A 15,060-nucleotide genomic window follows, 5' to 3' on the forward strand; every position below is an offset into this window, starting at 1 on the left:
TTAGAATGCATAAATTGAAATTAGACTTCGTACAGGTCTTTAGACTTGATTGTCACAGTATGTGAAAAACATCGCTTTCACCCCTCTCGGCCTGCCAAAAAAACCTTTGCCCTTCCCCCTTTGCACATGCCATTTTGGGATCCCAATTTGCAAACCTTAATTAAATGGTCTAGATACATGTTGCGAGCGCAACGAGCAGGAAAATGTGCCAAAATCGCTTGCCCCCTTCTAGGCTTATTGCGCAGCCCCTTTGAACTAAATGAATAATTTGGATAGAGATGTGTTTCATTTGGCAGAAGTTGATAATATTCTTTAATCTCACAAAATTAGTGCTGTATTTTTCTGGAATGGGGAGTACATGCATACCTCGGGGCATACCTGTAGACCTACATATAGACATATCTATAGGGCGTTTTCACAGCTCAAATTTTCATTAGTTATCATTAAAGCGTAAAGCCGTTTTACTGAGGCCCGCAAACAAGGACACACAATCACACTTCACATTCAAACCGCGGACCACCTTGCAATGGGGGACCGTCCTCGGTTTCTGGATGCCTGCAAAGGACCGCAAATGCATGTATAATGTAGGCCCATTTGCGAAATACGACCTCTATCGGTATATAAGAAATAACGTCCGCAGTTGCTAGGTTAAATTATATACACACAAATATACACAAACAAAATGGCGGGAAAACGTCCTCGGTATGTCGATTGAGTACGGATTCAGACGACCACGTTTGCATGGTCCTCAACAGCATCCACGTTTGGAGGCGATTACATGTGGGGTGCCGGGTGTGTTTGATGGTGTGTGACCATAATTTATAATTATTTGACATAGTATTTGCCGTGGTGTGTACGGTGCGGAGTGCAATAAGAGAGATGGAGTAAGGAACATGTAAGCAGAAACATTGTTGTCATGTCAACAATGCTGACTGAATAATGTATATCGTACGTGTCTTGTATACCATAGCTTTGGTATATTACACATATGCAGGTAGGACTGTTGTTTTCTTTTTACACGGTAATGTGTTATTATTTTACCATTTCTATTTGCTTGAAGAGGGGGCTGGGGTAAGAAATGAGGGTTTTGTTTTAAATTTATTTATTCGCGGTATACAAATAGCCGGCAGGTTTTTCAACACCTGAGATAACCTTGTGCAACATGTCAAAAAGATAATGAGTTGTGCTTAATTTTTACCCTCTATATGAGCATGTAGGGGATTGGGATTTTTTAGGGTCACGGGTTTCCAGTATAGCTTAGCAGACAAAAGGTTTGAATTCAGCATACACGAATCAGCCAAAATAATTATTTGGTTACCAGTTACGACGCGAAATTGCCGCTTCATGCTTAAATAAGCACATTATTATCAATATAGAACCAGTCTACTTGCATATTGATTGATGATTATTATTGGCATGGCAACCAGACTTTTAACAACGCATTTGCCTGTCTGCCTTAAGGGGTACTACACCCATTGATTTTTTTGCATTTTTTGCATTTTGTGAAGAAATTACAAAAAAAAAATTGGACAAAGTGGTATGCAAAATGAAGGGGCAAATCTTATCGTGTTGTTGGGGGCATCGGTAAAAAAGTAAAATACATGCGTTTAAAAGTAGAAGCCAAAAGGAGGTACATCACTGATGATTTAAATTCACTTCATTTTGGAAAGCTTACTATCAACGGATTTCGTTAAAATTTTGGATATGTGTTGCTAACACATTAGGGAAATAAAGTTGATATGTAAAATGGGAATAAGTGGTTCCTGATTTCTTTTATGACTTCATGAACTTGGTGCTCCACAACTATCAAAAAAGGAACTGGTTAAAATGCTTCTATTTTCAATGTTGAGCTATATTTTGTATTTTTAACTTGCGACATTATTTCACTGAAACTTAATTAAGCCACAGGTAATAGGTTACCACAACCATACTACAGCAATGTTGAAAAAAATTGTATTTTTGTCACCTATACCACCATATTGGGTAGTTTTCCGTAAGCTTAACTTTTATGATTTTGGTAACTATTTTATATTTATTTGTGAAATTCATCTCAACTAGGCATTCTAAATTGTACTCACCATTTACATCCCAAGGTATATTAGTATATCCACCTTGCACTTCTCGATATATATCCAGTTTTAAGACTGAATATCAAAATTATGCCTCATTATGATATCACAGACTCTCACATGTGTATTCAAAATTGATGCTTAAATTTGACCTGAACCAATTGACCTATAACCTGACATACGGTGACCTAATAGCCTTTTCTTCTCCTAACAACACATTGACTAATGACTATACATACATTGTGTAAGTGTTTATTTAATTTATTCAGTGTTATATATTTTGCATGCACCACTAGATTTTCTATAGAGCGTATAACAAAGGATTTAATGTATTCTATTCATGTACCCTACTTGAACATGTTGATAGAATAAATTATGGTTTGTTATGAAAAATGCATCTGAGTTACTAGGATACAGTAAACAAAAAATATATAGGGCTAAAATAACTTACTAAAATGGTTTAAAAACACTTATGTACTTCATAAATTTGCAAGAAAAAAAAGAAGAGGGGTACTGATGAAAATCAGGGTATTATTCCCCCTTAAGCATGTTAATGCCAAATAAAAACAAATAGATTTGTTTCATGTCCCCGGCGTATTAGACTTATCCTGCGTGTTTGCTCATGAAAAATGGCAGAAATTGAATCTTCATTTCTTTTTTTTTTTTTTTTTCATTTTAACGCAAATTTTGCTGAAAATCTGCTATAATATTAATGTTCGGTTCCGAATTTGCTTCAAAAATGTATTACATGCATACATACTGTTACGAGTCGTACTGACTCAAGGCCAAAATCACCTTTTACTAGAATTCACACGAATGCACATTACAAATACATTGATTGATTAAGCTAACAAATTCTAAGTCTTTAATTGAAAGTAAAATATGATTGGTATATAACAACAATTGCATACACAATATGATCACACAATCACAGTTTTAAAATCTCATGAAATACTTGTAAACAAAGCTAAATAATTCAATTAAATTACTCAGGGCACATCACACCCTCCCCCTTAAAAGAAGAAAGTTCGAATGTAATGAAAACTTTCTTTAATGTTTTCTTCTTTTACAGCAACTTAACATATTATTAACTTTGAGTGTTTAATAACTCAACATACACAGTGAATTTTTGTTTATCAGTTTTTAATGCAATTCTGGACAGGGCATCAGCCATTATATTGTCTTTTCCCTTAATATGTTTGATGACCAGATTAAGGTCAAACTCCACCTCACCAGTCTTTGGTTTTTGTTCTTCATCCTGTTGATGAAGGTGAGGGGATTGTGATCTGTGAAAACAAGCACAGGGTATACTGTGGTACCCAAATACACATCGAAATGTAGCAATGCTAATAGCAGTGCCAGACACTCCTTTTCAATTGTGGAGTAATTTCTCTAGTGCTTGTTGAATTTCCTTGAAAAGTAACATATAGGTTGGTAAATTTTATCTTCAACCTCTTGCATCACAACACCCCCACAGCCTATGTCACTGGCACCAACAGTCAACTTGAACTGCTTCTGAAAATCAGGTGCAGTTAGTACTGGTGAACATGGTGAACTCATGAGTATTGATTTGACTTTGTGAAAAGCATTTTCGCACTGTTCTGACCAAATGAATTTTACATCTTTCTTCAACAAATCAGTCAAATGACTTGCCATCTCTAAAAAGTTTGGATAGAACTTTCTAAAATAGCCAACCATTCCTAGAAATCTCATGAGTGCCTTCTTGTTTACAGGTGTGGGGTATTGCTCAATTGCTTCAACTTTGGCTTAAATCTGTGAACTAAATTTTAAATCTGCGAATTTAATATTAAATTTGCGAATTTATTATTAAATCTGCGAATTAAGTTTTAAATCTGCAATTTTAATATTAAATATGTGATTTTATTAATTTAACATTAAATCTGCGAATTCAAATGCTAATTTAATATTAAAATCTACAAATTTAATATTAAATCTGCGAATTAAATATTTAACTCGCGAATTAAATTTCCCATAGTATTTCGCACTTATATTATTCATATTCACAAAAAGGACAGTTTAAATTCGTCCTAAAAATCGAAGTCGCACAAACTCAAAAGCAATTTCATTATTCGGTCATTGAATTTCATATTTGTATCATTATATTTCTCATTTCTATTATTGATATTCGTCAAATCTGAGAAGAGATACATATTTTTAACATAAGAAATTAAATATCACAGGTTGAAAAAACAATAAAATACATAATAGAAATAGCTGGATGAAAAATAATTTAAAAAAAAGAAATAAAATCGCGATCCTCCAAACTAACATCTTAAAATGATCGTAACTCTGGAACCACAGCCCTGATTTCAGTCAAACAAAGAGCTAATTAGAGTACTCGATCTCCCCTTTCCTATAATTAACACTTAAAAAATGCAGAATTCTAGCCCTTAATTATAGGTCTCACACCTTAAGGATATCACATGTATAGCGAGGTATATTGGACAAGTGCCATAGCACAAAGTGTATAACGTGTATAACGTGGTATACTAGACAAGGGTAGCATAACTTTATTAAGGACATCACATGTATAGTGTGGTATATTGGAAAAACGTAGCACACTACAAGTGCTACACTTGTCCAATATACGCTGCCTTTAAAAAATTGTGTTACCCTTTACACGTGTTACCCTTAAAAATTGTGTGCTACCTTTGTCCAATATACCAAGCTATACACGTGCTGCCCTTAAAAAGTTTGTGATACCCTTGTCCAATATACCACGCTATACATGTGCTGCCCTTAAAAACTGTTTGCTACTCTTGGCCAATATACCAAGCTATACATATGCTGCCCTTAACAATTTTGTGCTACCCAAGTCCAAAATACCACGCTATACACGTGCTGTGCTTTAAAACTTTGTGCTTAACTTGTCCAATATACGCTGCCCTTAAAAATTGTGCTACCCTTATGCTACCCTTATCCATTAAATTACGGTAATGGCGTTACACATGTGCCGCCCTTAAACAATTGTGCTACCCTTGTCCAATATACCACGTTATACATGTCCCAGCAAACACAAAAACGTTTTAAAAACGTTTTAAATAAGTTATATTTTGGCTTTTGGTTTAAGTAAAAACGTTTTAATAACATTAAAATGTCGAGTTATATCGTTATGAATTCGGCAGAGTGACGAATCAAGAATTTTGAGTAAAATGAGTTTTTGTATGCTTATGATTATGTTCCAGATTGTCTTTTATTTCCACCAAAAATTAATGGTAAATCTTACTCTTCGACGTAGTTATTGAAATTTTGATTTGGACGAATCGCGCCTAAGTGCGATAAATGAATTCGGCAGAGAGACGAATCGTATACTTAGCTGTACAAATCAGGTTGATCTATAATATTGTATAGCGGGAAACCCCGAATTTTCTATATTACATATTACTGATATATTTGGTACCAACGTATGCTGTAGGCATCTTCTATCCAGTGATACCAAAATAAGTACAAACATTCCCCACATGATGTTGTGTGGTTTAATAATGTGAGTGCGCCTCCGTGAAATTGGAAAATCCTGGAAAATCATACGCCAAATATAGGCCAATATTGTTATTTCTGCTTTAAAATTCTCGAGTTTTTGCTAAATATTACAGGGATGACTATTTATAACTTATATATAGCAAGTTAAGTCTACATAGCCTTAGGAAAACCAGTAATTTCTACACAAAAGCCCCAAATCAAGAATGCGTGCTATGGTTTACACGTAGTTGAATGCGTATTCGACCTCTCTTTGCGCAGTGGTAGAGACATTTTGGCTAGACCATAAAGCCGAATAGCTGTTAAAACGCGTTTTGACGCGTAAATAATTCGTGTACATTCACTTCTATAATATACATATCAAATGAGTGCTCACGAATGTTCTAAATTTTTAGAAGGATCAATGGAATAGTACCAATATTTTCAAACGCCGTTTACTCAGAACAGCAATTTTGCGTATTCGGCACTCTGCCGTGTTCATAACGATATAAAGGTCATCAAAACGTTTTCAAACGTTTGGTATGAAAATACACTACAACAATATTAATTTTTTTTAAATGTTTTCAAAATGTTATTCTAAACTATTTTTGCAAACGTTTTTTCCAAATGTACTTAAAATGTATTTTTCAAAACGTTTTAAATAACATTTAAATGTCGGGTTATATAAAGGTCATGCAAACGTTTTTAAAACGTTATTGCAAATATTTTGGGCAAACATTTTTAGCAAAATATTTTTTTAACCCCAAAATAACATTCTGTTTAGAATGTTTTGTATCAAGTTTTCAAAAATGTTTTTGGAATGTTATAAAAACATTTTTATACCCTTTATATAATCGACATTTAAACGTTTTCTGTAAAACATTTTGTGTTTGCTGAGCAGTTGATTATCAAAAAATGTTTTTTAATGTTATGAAAACGTTTTATACCCTTAATATACCCTTTATATAACCCGACATTTAAACGTTTTCTGACAACCTTTTATAACCTTTTGCGAATGATGTCGAAAACGTTTTGTGTTTGCTGGGGTACTACCCTTATAAATTTTGTGCTACTCTTGTCAAATACACGCTGCTACCCTTACGCTACTCATGTGCTGCCCTTAAAAAGTTTGTGCTACCCTAGTCCAATATACCACGATATACATGTGCTGCCCTTAAAAACATGGTGATGACCCCCCAATATGTCTATGGTGATGACCTTGTACAATATTGTGCGTTGCCATTGTAACTGCGCGTGAGTACAATGGACTCGCGCGGAGTGCGATAGTCTTTTTCTATTAAGGGTACATAACACAAAACAGCTTTCCATAGACTTTACGTGCAAAATAGGGGTCACGTTTTAGGCCATAAGTTGAGTTACCTCTAGCTTTGAAATATATATTTAATATCATCTTAAGTTAACAAAATTCTGCATAACATATCTGAAAATGACACATTTTCCTTCTACTTTTTGAGAAAATTAGCGCTATATAAAAAGGCCCGATTTTCCCGTGTTTACGTCCGACTGCTAACCGCGTTTTGACCTTGCATTTTCTTTTCAAATTAGTAGAGATCACATTCACAGGTTCTAGTAAAACACGATTTTCAACACTAAAATTGTTAATATTGCACCGATTTTGCACAATTTGTATGCAAAGTTGGGACTATAGTCGTGATAAACATTTACCGGAAACCGCTTCACAGGCGGATTTAGTGGTATGAACCCTTAATAGCAAAAACTGTCAACTGTAATTGACCAATCAAATAACAAGAATCTTTGCACCTATGTGGTCTATGCATCTGCATGCCAAGATAGACAGTCAATTTACGTTTGAGCTAGACAAAATTCGAACACTAATGTGTTTGCTCATAGGGAAAATTGTAACTTGCATTATTCAAAATGGCCGCTAATGCAGGGCTCAAATTTCAAAATTGGGCGAATAAATGTACGAAAAAATATGGTTTGACCTATCGCCGATGTACAGTTCTTGAGATATAGGCATAAAGGTAAAATGTCAAATGTTGGTCTCCACCATTGTCCATAAGATTAACGTGGCTGTGTACTCCTAGACATTGTTTCTTTCGCGAAATTGAGCTTTTTTAAATGTATGTACTTTGCTTATGTTTTTTATCAATACAAGGAAAGAAAATCCAATTTGTTAACGCACAGATACGCTACGCATACGCAACGCATATCTGCATGCGCGGCGCATCTTATGGAAGCACCACGGAAGCACCGATTTCAAAAACGAGGACTGCCGCATTCTCTTGTGAGCTTCAATCAAAGTGCAAAATGTGCAACGGCCATTATTTCAATGTTCATTTTCTCAGTAAAATGACGATTTAGGTACACGATAACTCAATACATACAGCATCTATAGTTAAGCAATTATGCTCATCATAAAAAGCATGATCGACTCAAGAAACTGTTTTCTCATATTTTTATATTTCTGTCTATTTCCGATTTTAGGCATCATATTGTGCAAATAGGCATTTGTGAATTTTAAAAAGTTCATTTTGATGCCTTATATGGTCAATATTTCAAAAAATAAGGCCAATATCAAAAAAACTAAAAAACGGTTTTTGGAATGGAGCCTCGAGATTAAGACAAAATTGTAACAATTTTTTTTTTTTTTTTTGGAAAGAGTTTTTTTTTGTTATGATGTACCAAAACAAAATTGCCAAAAATTCACTTTTTTGTGATTTTCTTCATAATTGTTGTTTTGATACCAAATCTGTATTTATATTAAGATTCATCGATGTCTTGCCTTTATAAAAATATATACTTAAATATGTCTTGCGTGAATAATTACAAAGTTATGGCACTTTTACTATATGCATGTCTGAGAGTACACAGCCACCTTAAAAGAATCAATTTGGTCAAAGAATCCACTTCTAGTACCCATTTCTATTCATCGTTATGTATTTTTCTCCCGTGCATTATAATTCGCGAACTACCCTTCATAGCTTATTATAAAAACCTGCACGCTAAACAATGCATTATCTGAAACCCGCACGCTAAACAATATATTCTAGATAATACTTGCACGGGAGCCTGGGGGGGGGAGTTATAAGTATACGCTCAAATACTAGAACTACTACTTTCACATAACTAATAACTTGTCTGTTCGATATATATACCATCATCAAAAGTACGAATATACATTCTGTGGTGTTAAAATATAGGTTACAGGTTATGGTATTTTTTCATGATGTAAATCATAGGTAACAAATTGTGTTCTATCATTGCCATAAATTATGATTAATGAACCCAAATAAATCAAACATCAAATGAGAATAACAGAGCTTCTGTTAAGTAAAAAGGGCTAAAAAATAAGGGTGACCATAATTATACAAGATGACAACATTACAAAATATTCAGCATTTTACAAATGAAATACATGTAGGCCTATATCTAAAATATCATAAACACGCCCGGGAAACACACTCTGGCGCAAGATATCATGATCAAGCTTTTTTTCTGTACAAATTGTAAAATTCCACTGTCGTGTGTTTTAATATAAGTAGATTTTATATCATATTACAGAACTACGTGACTATAAAGTCCCGTTGATATTGTTATATAAGTTTCTGATTCATGCTCTCTGTGTTCGGAACCTCGATAAAATTGATCACAACATAAAAGTCAATTCGCTACTTGCACGGTTCCGCCATTATGCACTATGTGGGAGAGCCTCGAACTGGCAGCATACATGAAAGGAAGAATTATGTAACCTTACACAGAACGTTATGACTAGTTCAATTCCCATTCATGTATGCTGCCAGTTCGAGGCTCTCCCGCACATAGTGCATAATGGCGGAACCGTGCAAGTAGCGAATTGGTTGCTTACAGGGTTGCAAACCATGCGTGAACACTGAACAAGTTATACTAAGGTACGACGTATGGCGTAATCGATACCATTTTAATAGTTAACTTATACAGTGATTGATTTTCCTGACCAGTTACATGCAGCCTTGCTACCATTCAGTGGCCTGACGGTATTTTTAAAATTTAAGATATTTTTCCTAATGTTCAAACTAAAATAATGAATGCAGCAATTAATATTGCCTATTGTTTTAATATAGGCCTACTCGAAGTATATGACGCATAATGTACTCGTCAAATGCATTCGTCAAGATAATCGCACTTCCATGGAGTTATTGCATTTTAGCTCTCGAGCCTCTCGAGCTAAATGCAATAACTCCACGGCGCGTGCGATTATCTGAACTAATGCATTGCACTCAGTTCATTATCCTTATCATAGTTGCCATATATCCGGTATTTCGTTACCCTTGCGTATTATCACAAAATAGGCCGCCAAGGTTAACATGATTCAATGGGATTTGATTGTTTTGCCCTGTTACCAAGGTAACGAAACACCGGAGTTAAAATGTTTTCCAAGCGAATGTACTTTTCCAGCAAAAGTATGAATAACAAGACTCTCAATGTTGTAAATACCGCTTTTCTCTCATGTAAACGATACATTGCACAGTAAAACAGACGATCAAACAAACAAGCTAAAAAATGCTTTTTATCATTCATTTTTCTACATTAATTACAGAACCAGTTCGTCTTGTCAATGGGACAGGTCCCAGTGAAGGACGCTTAGAAGTTTACGTCACGAACACAATTGAACCAAGATGGGGTACAATTGCTATAGATCCGGAACATAAGTACAGCATACCTGGAACAGATGAAGCTCGGGTGATATGTCAACAACTTGGATTTCCTGGTCCTGCCGTTATTACAAATTCTGGAGTGTTTGGTCCAGGATTAAAGAAAGATCCGCTCAATTACGTTCCAATATCTTGTCGGGGAAAAATTGACGATGTGAAGAGACCAACACACACTGGAGAATGTGAAACTAGTTATTCGGATTATAATTCGTATGCACCCCCTGAAGATCATAACCTGGATATGGGAATAGTCTGCAATGGTAAGATTATTTATTTCATACTCGCCTCCCCGCGAGGGGTGTTTGTAGGGGGGATTAGTAGTAATTATGTAAAAAGGAGAACATTATGAACTACAGGGTGTCCCAACATAAACAGAACGCACATTGCGCCCTCTTTTACTCCTATTTCTGAAAAGTTGATCAAATGTGTTTTGATATGTAACAATGAGAAACCTTAAATCGTTAGCTTTAATAACCAAAACAATTATTTCAATCAGCTCACAATTTTTGAAGATATGTCCTATTTAAGAAATGTACCCGTTTTTCACTCTGTCCACGGATGAGGTTTGGCTACGGCGAAGATTAAAACGAAACACACGGTTAATGGTAAGGATAGCTAATAGCATTAGGCTTTGGAACGAATTCACTATGAGCGAGGATCACCAGCTAGCTAGCCTCCAACATCTTCGCAACCGTATTACTGCTGCATTCGCAAGTATACGCACAAGGAGGGTATGCAATGTAAATGATGCAATGAGGACCAGGACTGTAATCTCACTTCAAAAGAACCAAGGACATACCAAGCAGCCCTTTACAGGCTACCTTTTATCCCCAAAAGAGAAAGTGCCATGTTGTAAATAAAAAAGAAAGCAAGAAACAACAAAGTAAAAAAGTAAGAAACATAATAAAACAAAAAGGCATAAATAACCAAGAAAAATAAGTTTATTTGCAAGTATAGCAAGAGAAGTCCAATCTCACATCCATTTTGCTGACTAATGACACTTAACACAATCCATAGCCCATAGGCCCACCGGTAAAGCCCATTCCCTAAATAAAGTTCGTTAGTTTATAAAGTTATCATTGAGGAATGCTTGATATTCATGCATGGTACGTGTATTTCTTTTTAATCTTTACGTACCATTTCTTTAAAAGAGCATATCTTCAACAGTTGTGAGCCGATTGAAATATTTCTTTCGGTTTATTAAAGCTAACGAATAAAGCTTTGTTTACATACCAAAATATATTTGATTAACTTTTCAAGTTGTAGATCTCTTTATTTAATTACAGATGTAGATGGAATAATAACTTGCTGTAGATTTATGTAAAATTACTTGATAGATTGAAAACTTATGAACATTGGTTGCAGCTGGATGTTCGTCAGAACAAAGCTTGGATGGAAGTGAAGTCAAAATGATCTAAGGGGCAAGGTCTGGGCTCCTGTTGCTATAGGAAACAGAAAAAAACGCTTGAAAACCAACTTAAGTACCATCTCTGCAACCTGTTAAAGAGATAAAACTTTTATCATGCATCATTCATAAGTACATCTCCTATTCAATGTCAAGCTTAGTGTGCTCTAAGAGACAAGTTAATTGGATAAGGGGCAATAAATGCCACCGTACTTAACTTATTGGGATAACAATACACACTTGTTTGAAAGGAATCACTCGAAATTGCCAAAGTGCGCTTAACTCAAAACTTCTATCAAAGGAAGACAATAAACTATGAAGATATAAATATTTGAAGTACTCATAAGCTTGCTTGAGAAGCAAAAGATGCATGTGGGTTCATGGTCAATTAGATAAGTAACCTTTTCAAATTAAAGCTAAACCTTGATCTAGTTTCAAAGAAAATGTGATGGAAAATAATGATGATGATTATGATCGATTGCAGATGAAACCAAAAGCCTACATGCAGAATACATTTATAATTCTACATAAATTAAAGTCATGTGAAAAAACACAATCCAAATAAACAAGACAATAACTTTGCATTTGATGGAAGCAAGTTAAATTGAAACAAGTTACAAGATTCAGCCAAGGTGAGGTGGAGGTAAGGAGGTCTTGAGGCTATTACACTTTACTACTTGTATACCGGGCCATGCATCCACGACAGCCCCGAGAGCAAGCTATGTAATCTGTCTCTTTATGAACACAAAGCCTTTCAGGAAATGCAATAATATTATTATTATTTACTCTATACACCCATTTGTTCCAGTTCAATTTGATTAAGAGGGGTGTTGAATCAGCAACTCATACAGAGTATATTATGGGGTGATACCTTAAGTAGAAGTGGTGGATGTATCGAGTAGATAAACTCCGAGGGTAGTTCCAAGTAGAGCCTAAAATAGTTCTTGAGCAGTCCTGTATATAGAACATTATATGGTTCTACAAAGAATCATAAAGAGTTCTGGAAAGGCTAGAAAAACATTTTAGACCCCAAACAAATTCTCGAAAGGTCAGACAGGACCATTTTGTGGTTCTTTCCATTATAATGGAGCCCTTTCTCTTGAGGGTTCTACATGCACACAGGGCTGTGGATAGATGAGTGTTAGTTCATACGTGTCATAATTATCCAGCAACAATTAATATCCACTATCATGTTGATAATTATTATGTTTCTTATAACAGTACCATGGCCGCCTCCTTTAAGACTTGTTGGTGGGTCAGGACCTCACGAAGGACGCCTTGAAGTGTTCTTTAAAGGCAAATGGGGATCCATTTGTTGGAAGCAGGTTGCAGAGGGGAGAAGCGAATACGAACAAGTTATGATAAACAGCGTCTGTCGAACACTTGGATACAACAGTGGACGCATGTTACCAGCTAAAGTGACCAACTTTGGATCATCACAAGGACGTATATGGATAACAAACATTATCTGTCCTTTTACACTAATAGATTATATTGAATTTACTGATTGTGTGCATAGCTGGGGGAATGACGGTTTACATTGTGATCACACCGATGATATAGCCATAATCTGCAATGGTATGTACGAAGAGAAGAGAGTAGAAGAGAAGAGAGTAGAAGAGAGTAGAGTAGAGTAGAGTAGAGTAGAGTAGAGTAGAGTAGAGTAGAGTAGAAGAGAAGAGAAGAGAAGAGAAGAGAAGAGAAGAGAAGAGAAGAGAAGAGAAGAGAAGAGAAGAGAAGAGAAGAGAAGAGAAGAGAAGAGAAGAGAAGAGAAGGGAAGAGAAGAGAAGAGAAGAGAAGAGAAGGGAAGGGAAGGGAAGGGAAGGGAAGAGAAGGGAAGGGAGGGGAAGGGGAAGGAAGGGAAGGGAAGGGAAGGGGAAGGAAAGGGAAGGGAAGGGACGGGAAGAGACGAAGGAAGGGAAGGGAAGGGGGAGAAAGGAAGGGAAGGGAAGGGAAGGGAAGGGAAGGGAAGGGAAGGGAAGAGAAGGGAAGAGAAGGGAAGAGAAGGGTAGAGGAGGGTAGAGGAGGGTAGAGGATGGAAGATGAGAGGGAGGGGAAGGCCAAAGGAAGGGAGGAAGATAAGAAGGGAGCAGCTATAGTAAGGATCATCTCTTCTGTGCTTCTTGACCATGCACCAATGACGTATACATGTATTAGTGTATAGTATTCAGTAACTTGGGGGGCTCATTGTAGGCTAAAAAACAAGCCGCACGCATTTGGTAGAGGGAACTATTTTACCGTATTTCGGTATTAAAAATAACTGAAACAAAATTTAAAGCTTATATTGTGACATTTTTTATGATATTTTCTCATATATTTTGTTAACAAGCAATATGAAATCACTAAATATCCTATCAATCTACGATTTTCTTAAATCTATCAATTATCACATCTAACCTATCATCATGACACATTAAAAAAAAACTACATTCCTCATGTAAGATTTCAGACCTACAAAAATAAATTTGACTTTTAGCCTTTATACATCATCCTGCATTAAATACCATTCATATTATTTAGTAAATTTTTAATATTTAGCTTATGATCCGACAATTCCCACTACTATCCGACTTGTCGGTGGCACAGGACCACATGAAGGGAGAGTTGAAGTACAAACAAATGGGAAATGGGGACGGCTGCGCCACACCTCTACAAAATGGCGGTCGAAACCTTACCCGGATGGAGTGGTCAGCAACTTTGCGCCATCGGTTATCTGCCAACAGTTGGGTTACAGCAACGTCGATGCGTACGAAACAGCACCCGATGTTTTCGGACCGGGAACTGGAGATGTTTATAACAACTTGAAATTCTGTGATGGAGACTACGATTATCCTTGCGTGTACCGTTACCTTAGTTATGATCGTACATTTTTGACAGAAGAATATATTCATGTGGAAGTTGGTGATATTGGTATTGGAATAGTGTGTAATGGTATGTAATCTTTAAAAGTTGTACATTATTTATAGTCTATTTGACCCTCGTTATAATAACATGAAGAAAGGTTGGGGTACAATTTTCATCAGGGATACTAAAGTCTTTACATCCAAATGACTTCAGCTAAACCAGGTGCAAGGAGCGTTATTTATTCAGTAAGCTAAGGGGCAATTGGCCGACATGAAATGTCATAATCACGGTACACTTTTGAGCGAAAATACAGTTTATTTAGCCAATATCAAGATGGGTCATCAGGTAAAATATTTTTCTAACATACCGATATTGAACTGACACCTCTGCTATTTGGCACTTCACAATATGACAGTAATGGAAAGAAAAGTGCGAATTTTCGTCATTTTCGTCATTTTGAAAACTTGGTTCATGGCCAGGTTTACAAATATATATGTCTCTGATAAAAATCTATTGTCTTCAAACCAATCAGGGTTCAGGGCCATGCACTCTACCCAAACTTGCCTTCTGGAGGTCACAGATTATTTGC

General features: G+C 35.8%; 1 protein-coding gene across 1 annotated transcript in view; it reads left to right on the plus strand.

Moving 5' to 3' along the window:
* Positions 1-653: 653 nt before the first annotated feature.
* Positions 654-15,060, plus strand: part of LOC140157578 (scavenger receptor cysteine-rich type 1 protein M160-like) — a 33,443-nt gene continuing 19,036 nt past the window's right edge. Inside the window, exons 1-4 of the mRNA XM_072180818.1 lie at positions 654-994; positions 10,108-10,482; positions 12,849-13,205; positions 14,166-14,558. Of these exons, the coding sequence (XP_072036919.1) occupies positions 940-994; positions 10,108-10,482; positions 12,849-13,205; positions 14,166-14,558 (1,180 nt within the window). The 5' untranslated portion in view covers positions 654-939. The remainder of the gene's footprint in view (positions 995-10,107; positions 10,483-12,848; positions 13,206-14,165; positions 14,559-15,060) is intronic.

Source organism: Amphiura filiformis, chromosome 7 (assembly GCF_039555335.1).
Source record: "Amphiura filiformis chromosome 7, Afil_fr2py, whole genome shotgun sequence".
In the NCBI taxonomy this organism is placed as follows: domain Eukaryota; kingdom Metazoa; phylum Echinodermata; class Ophiuroidea; order Amphilepidida; family Amphiuridae; genus Amphiura; species Amphiura filiformis.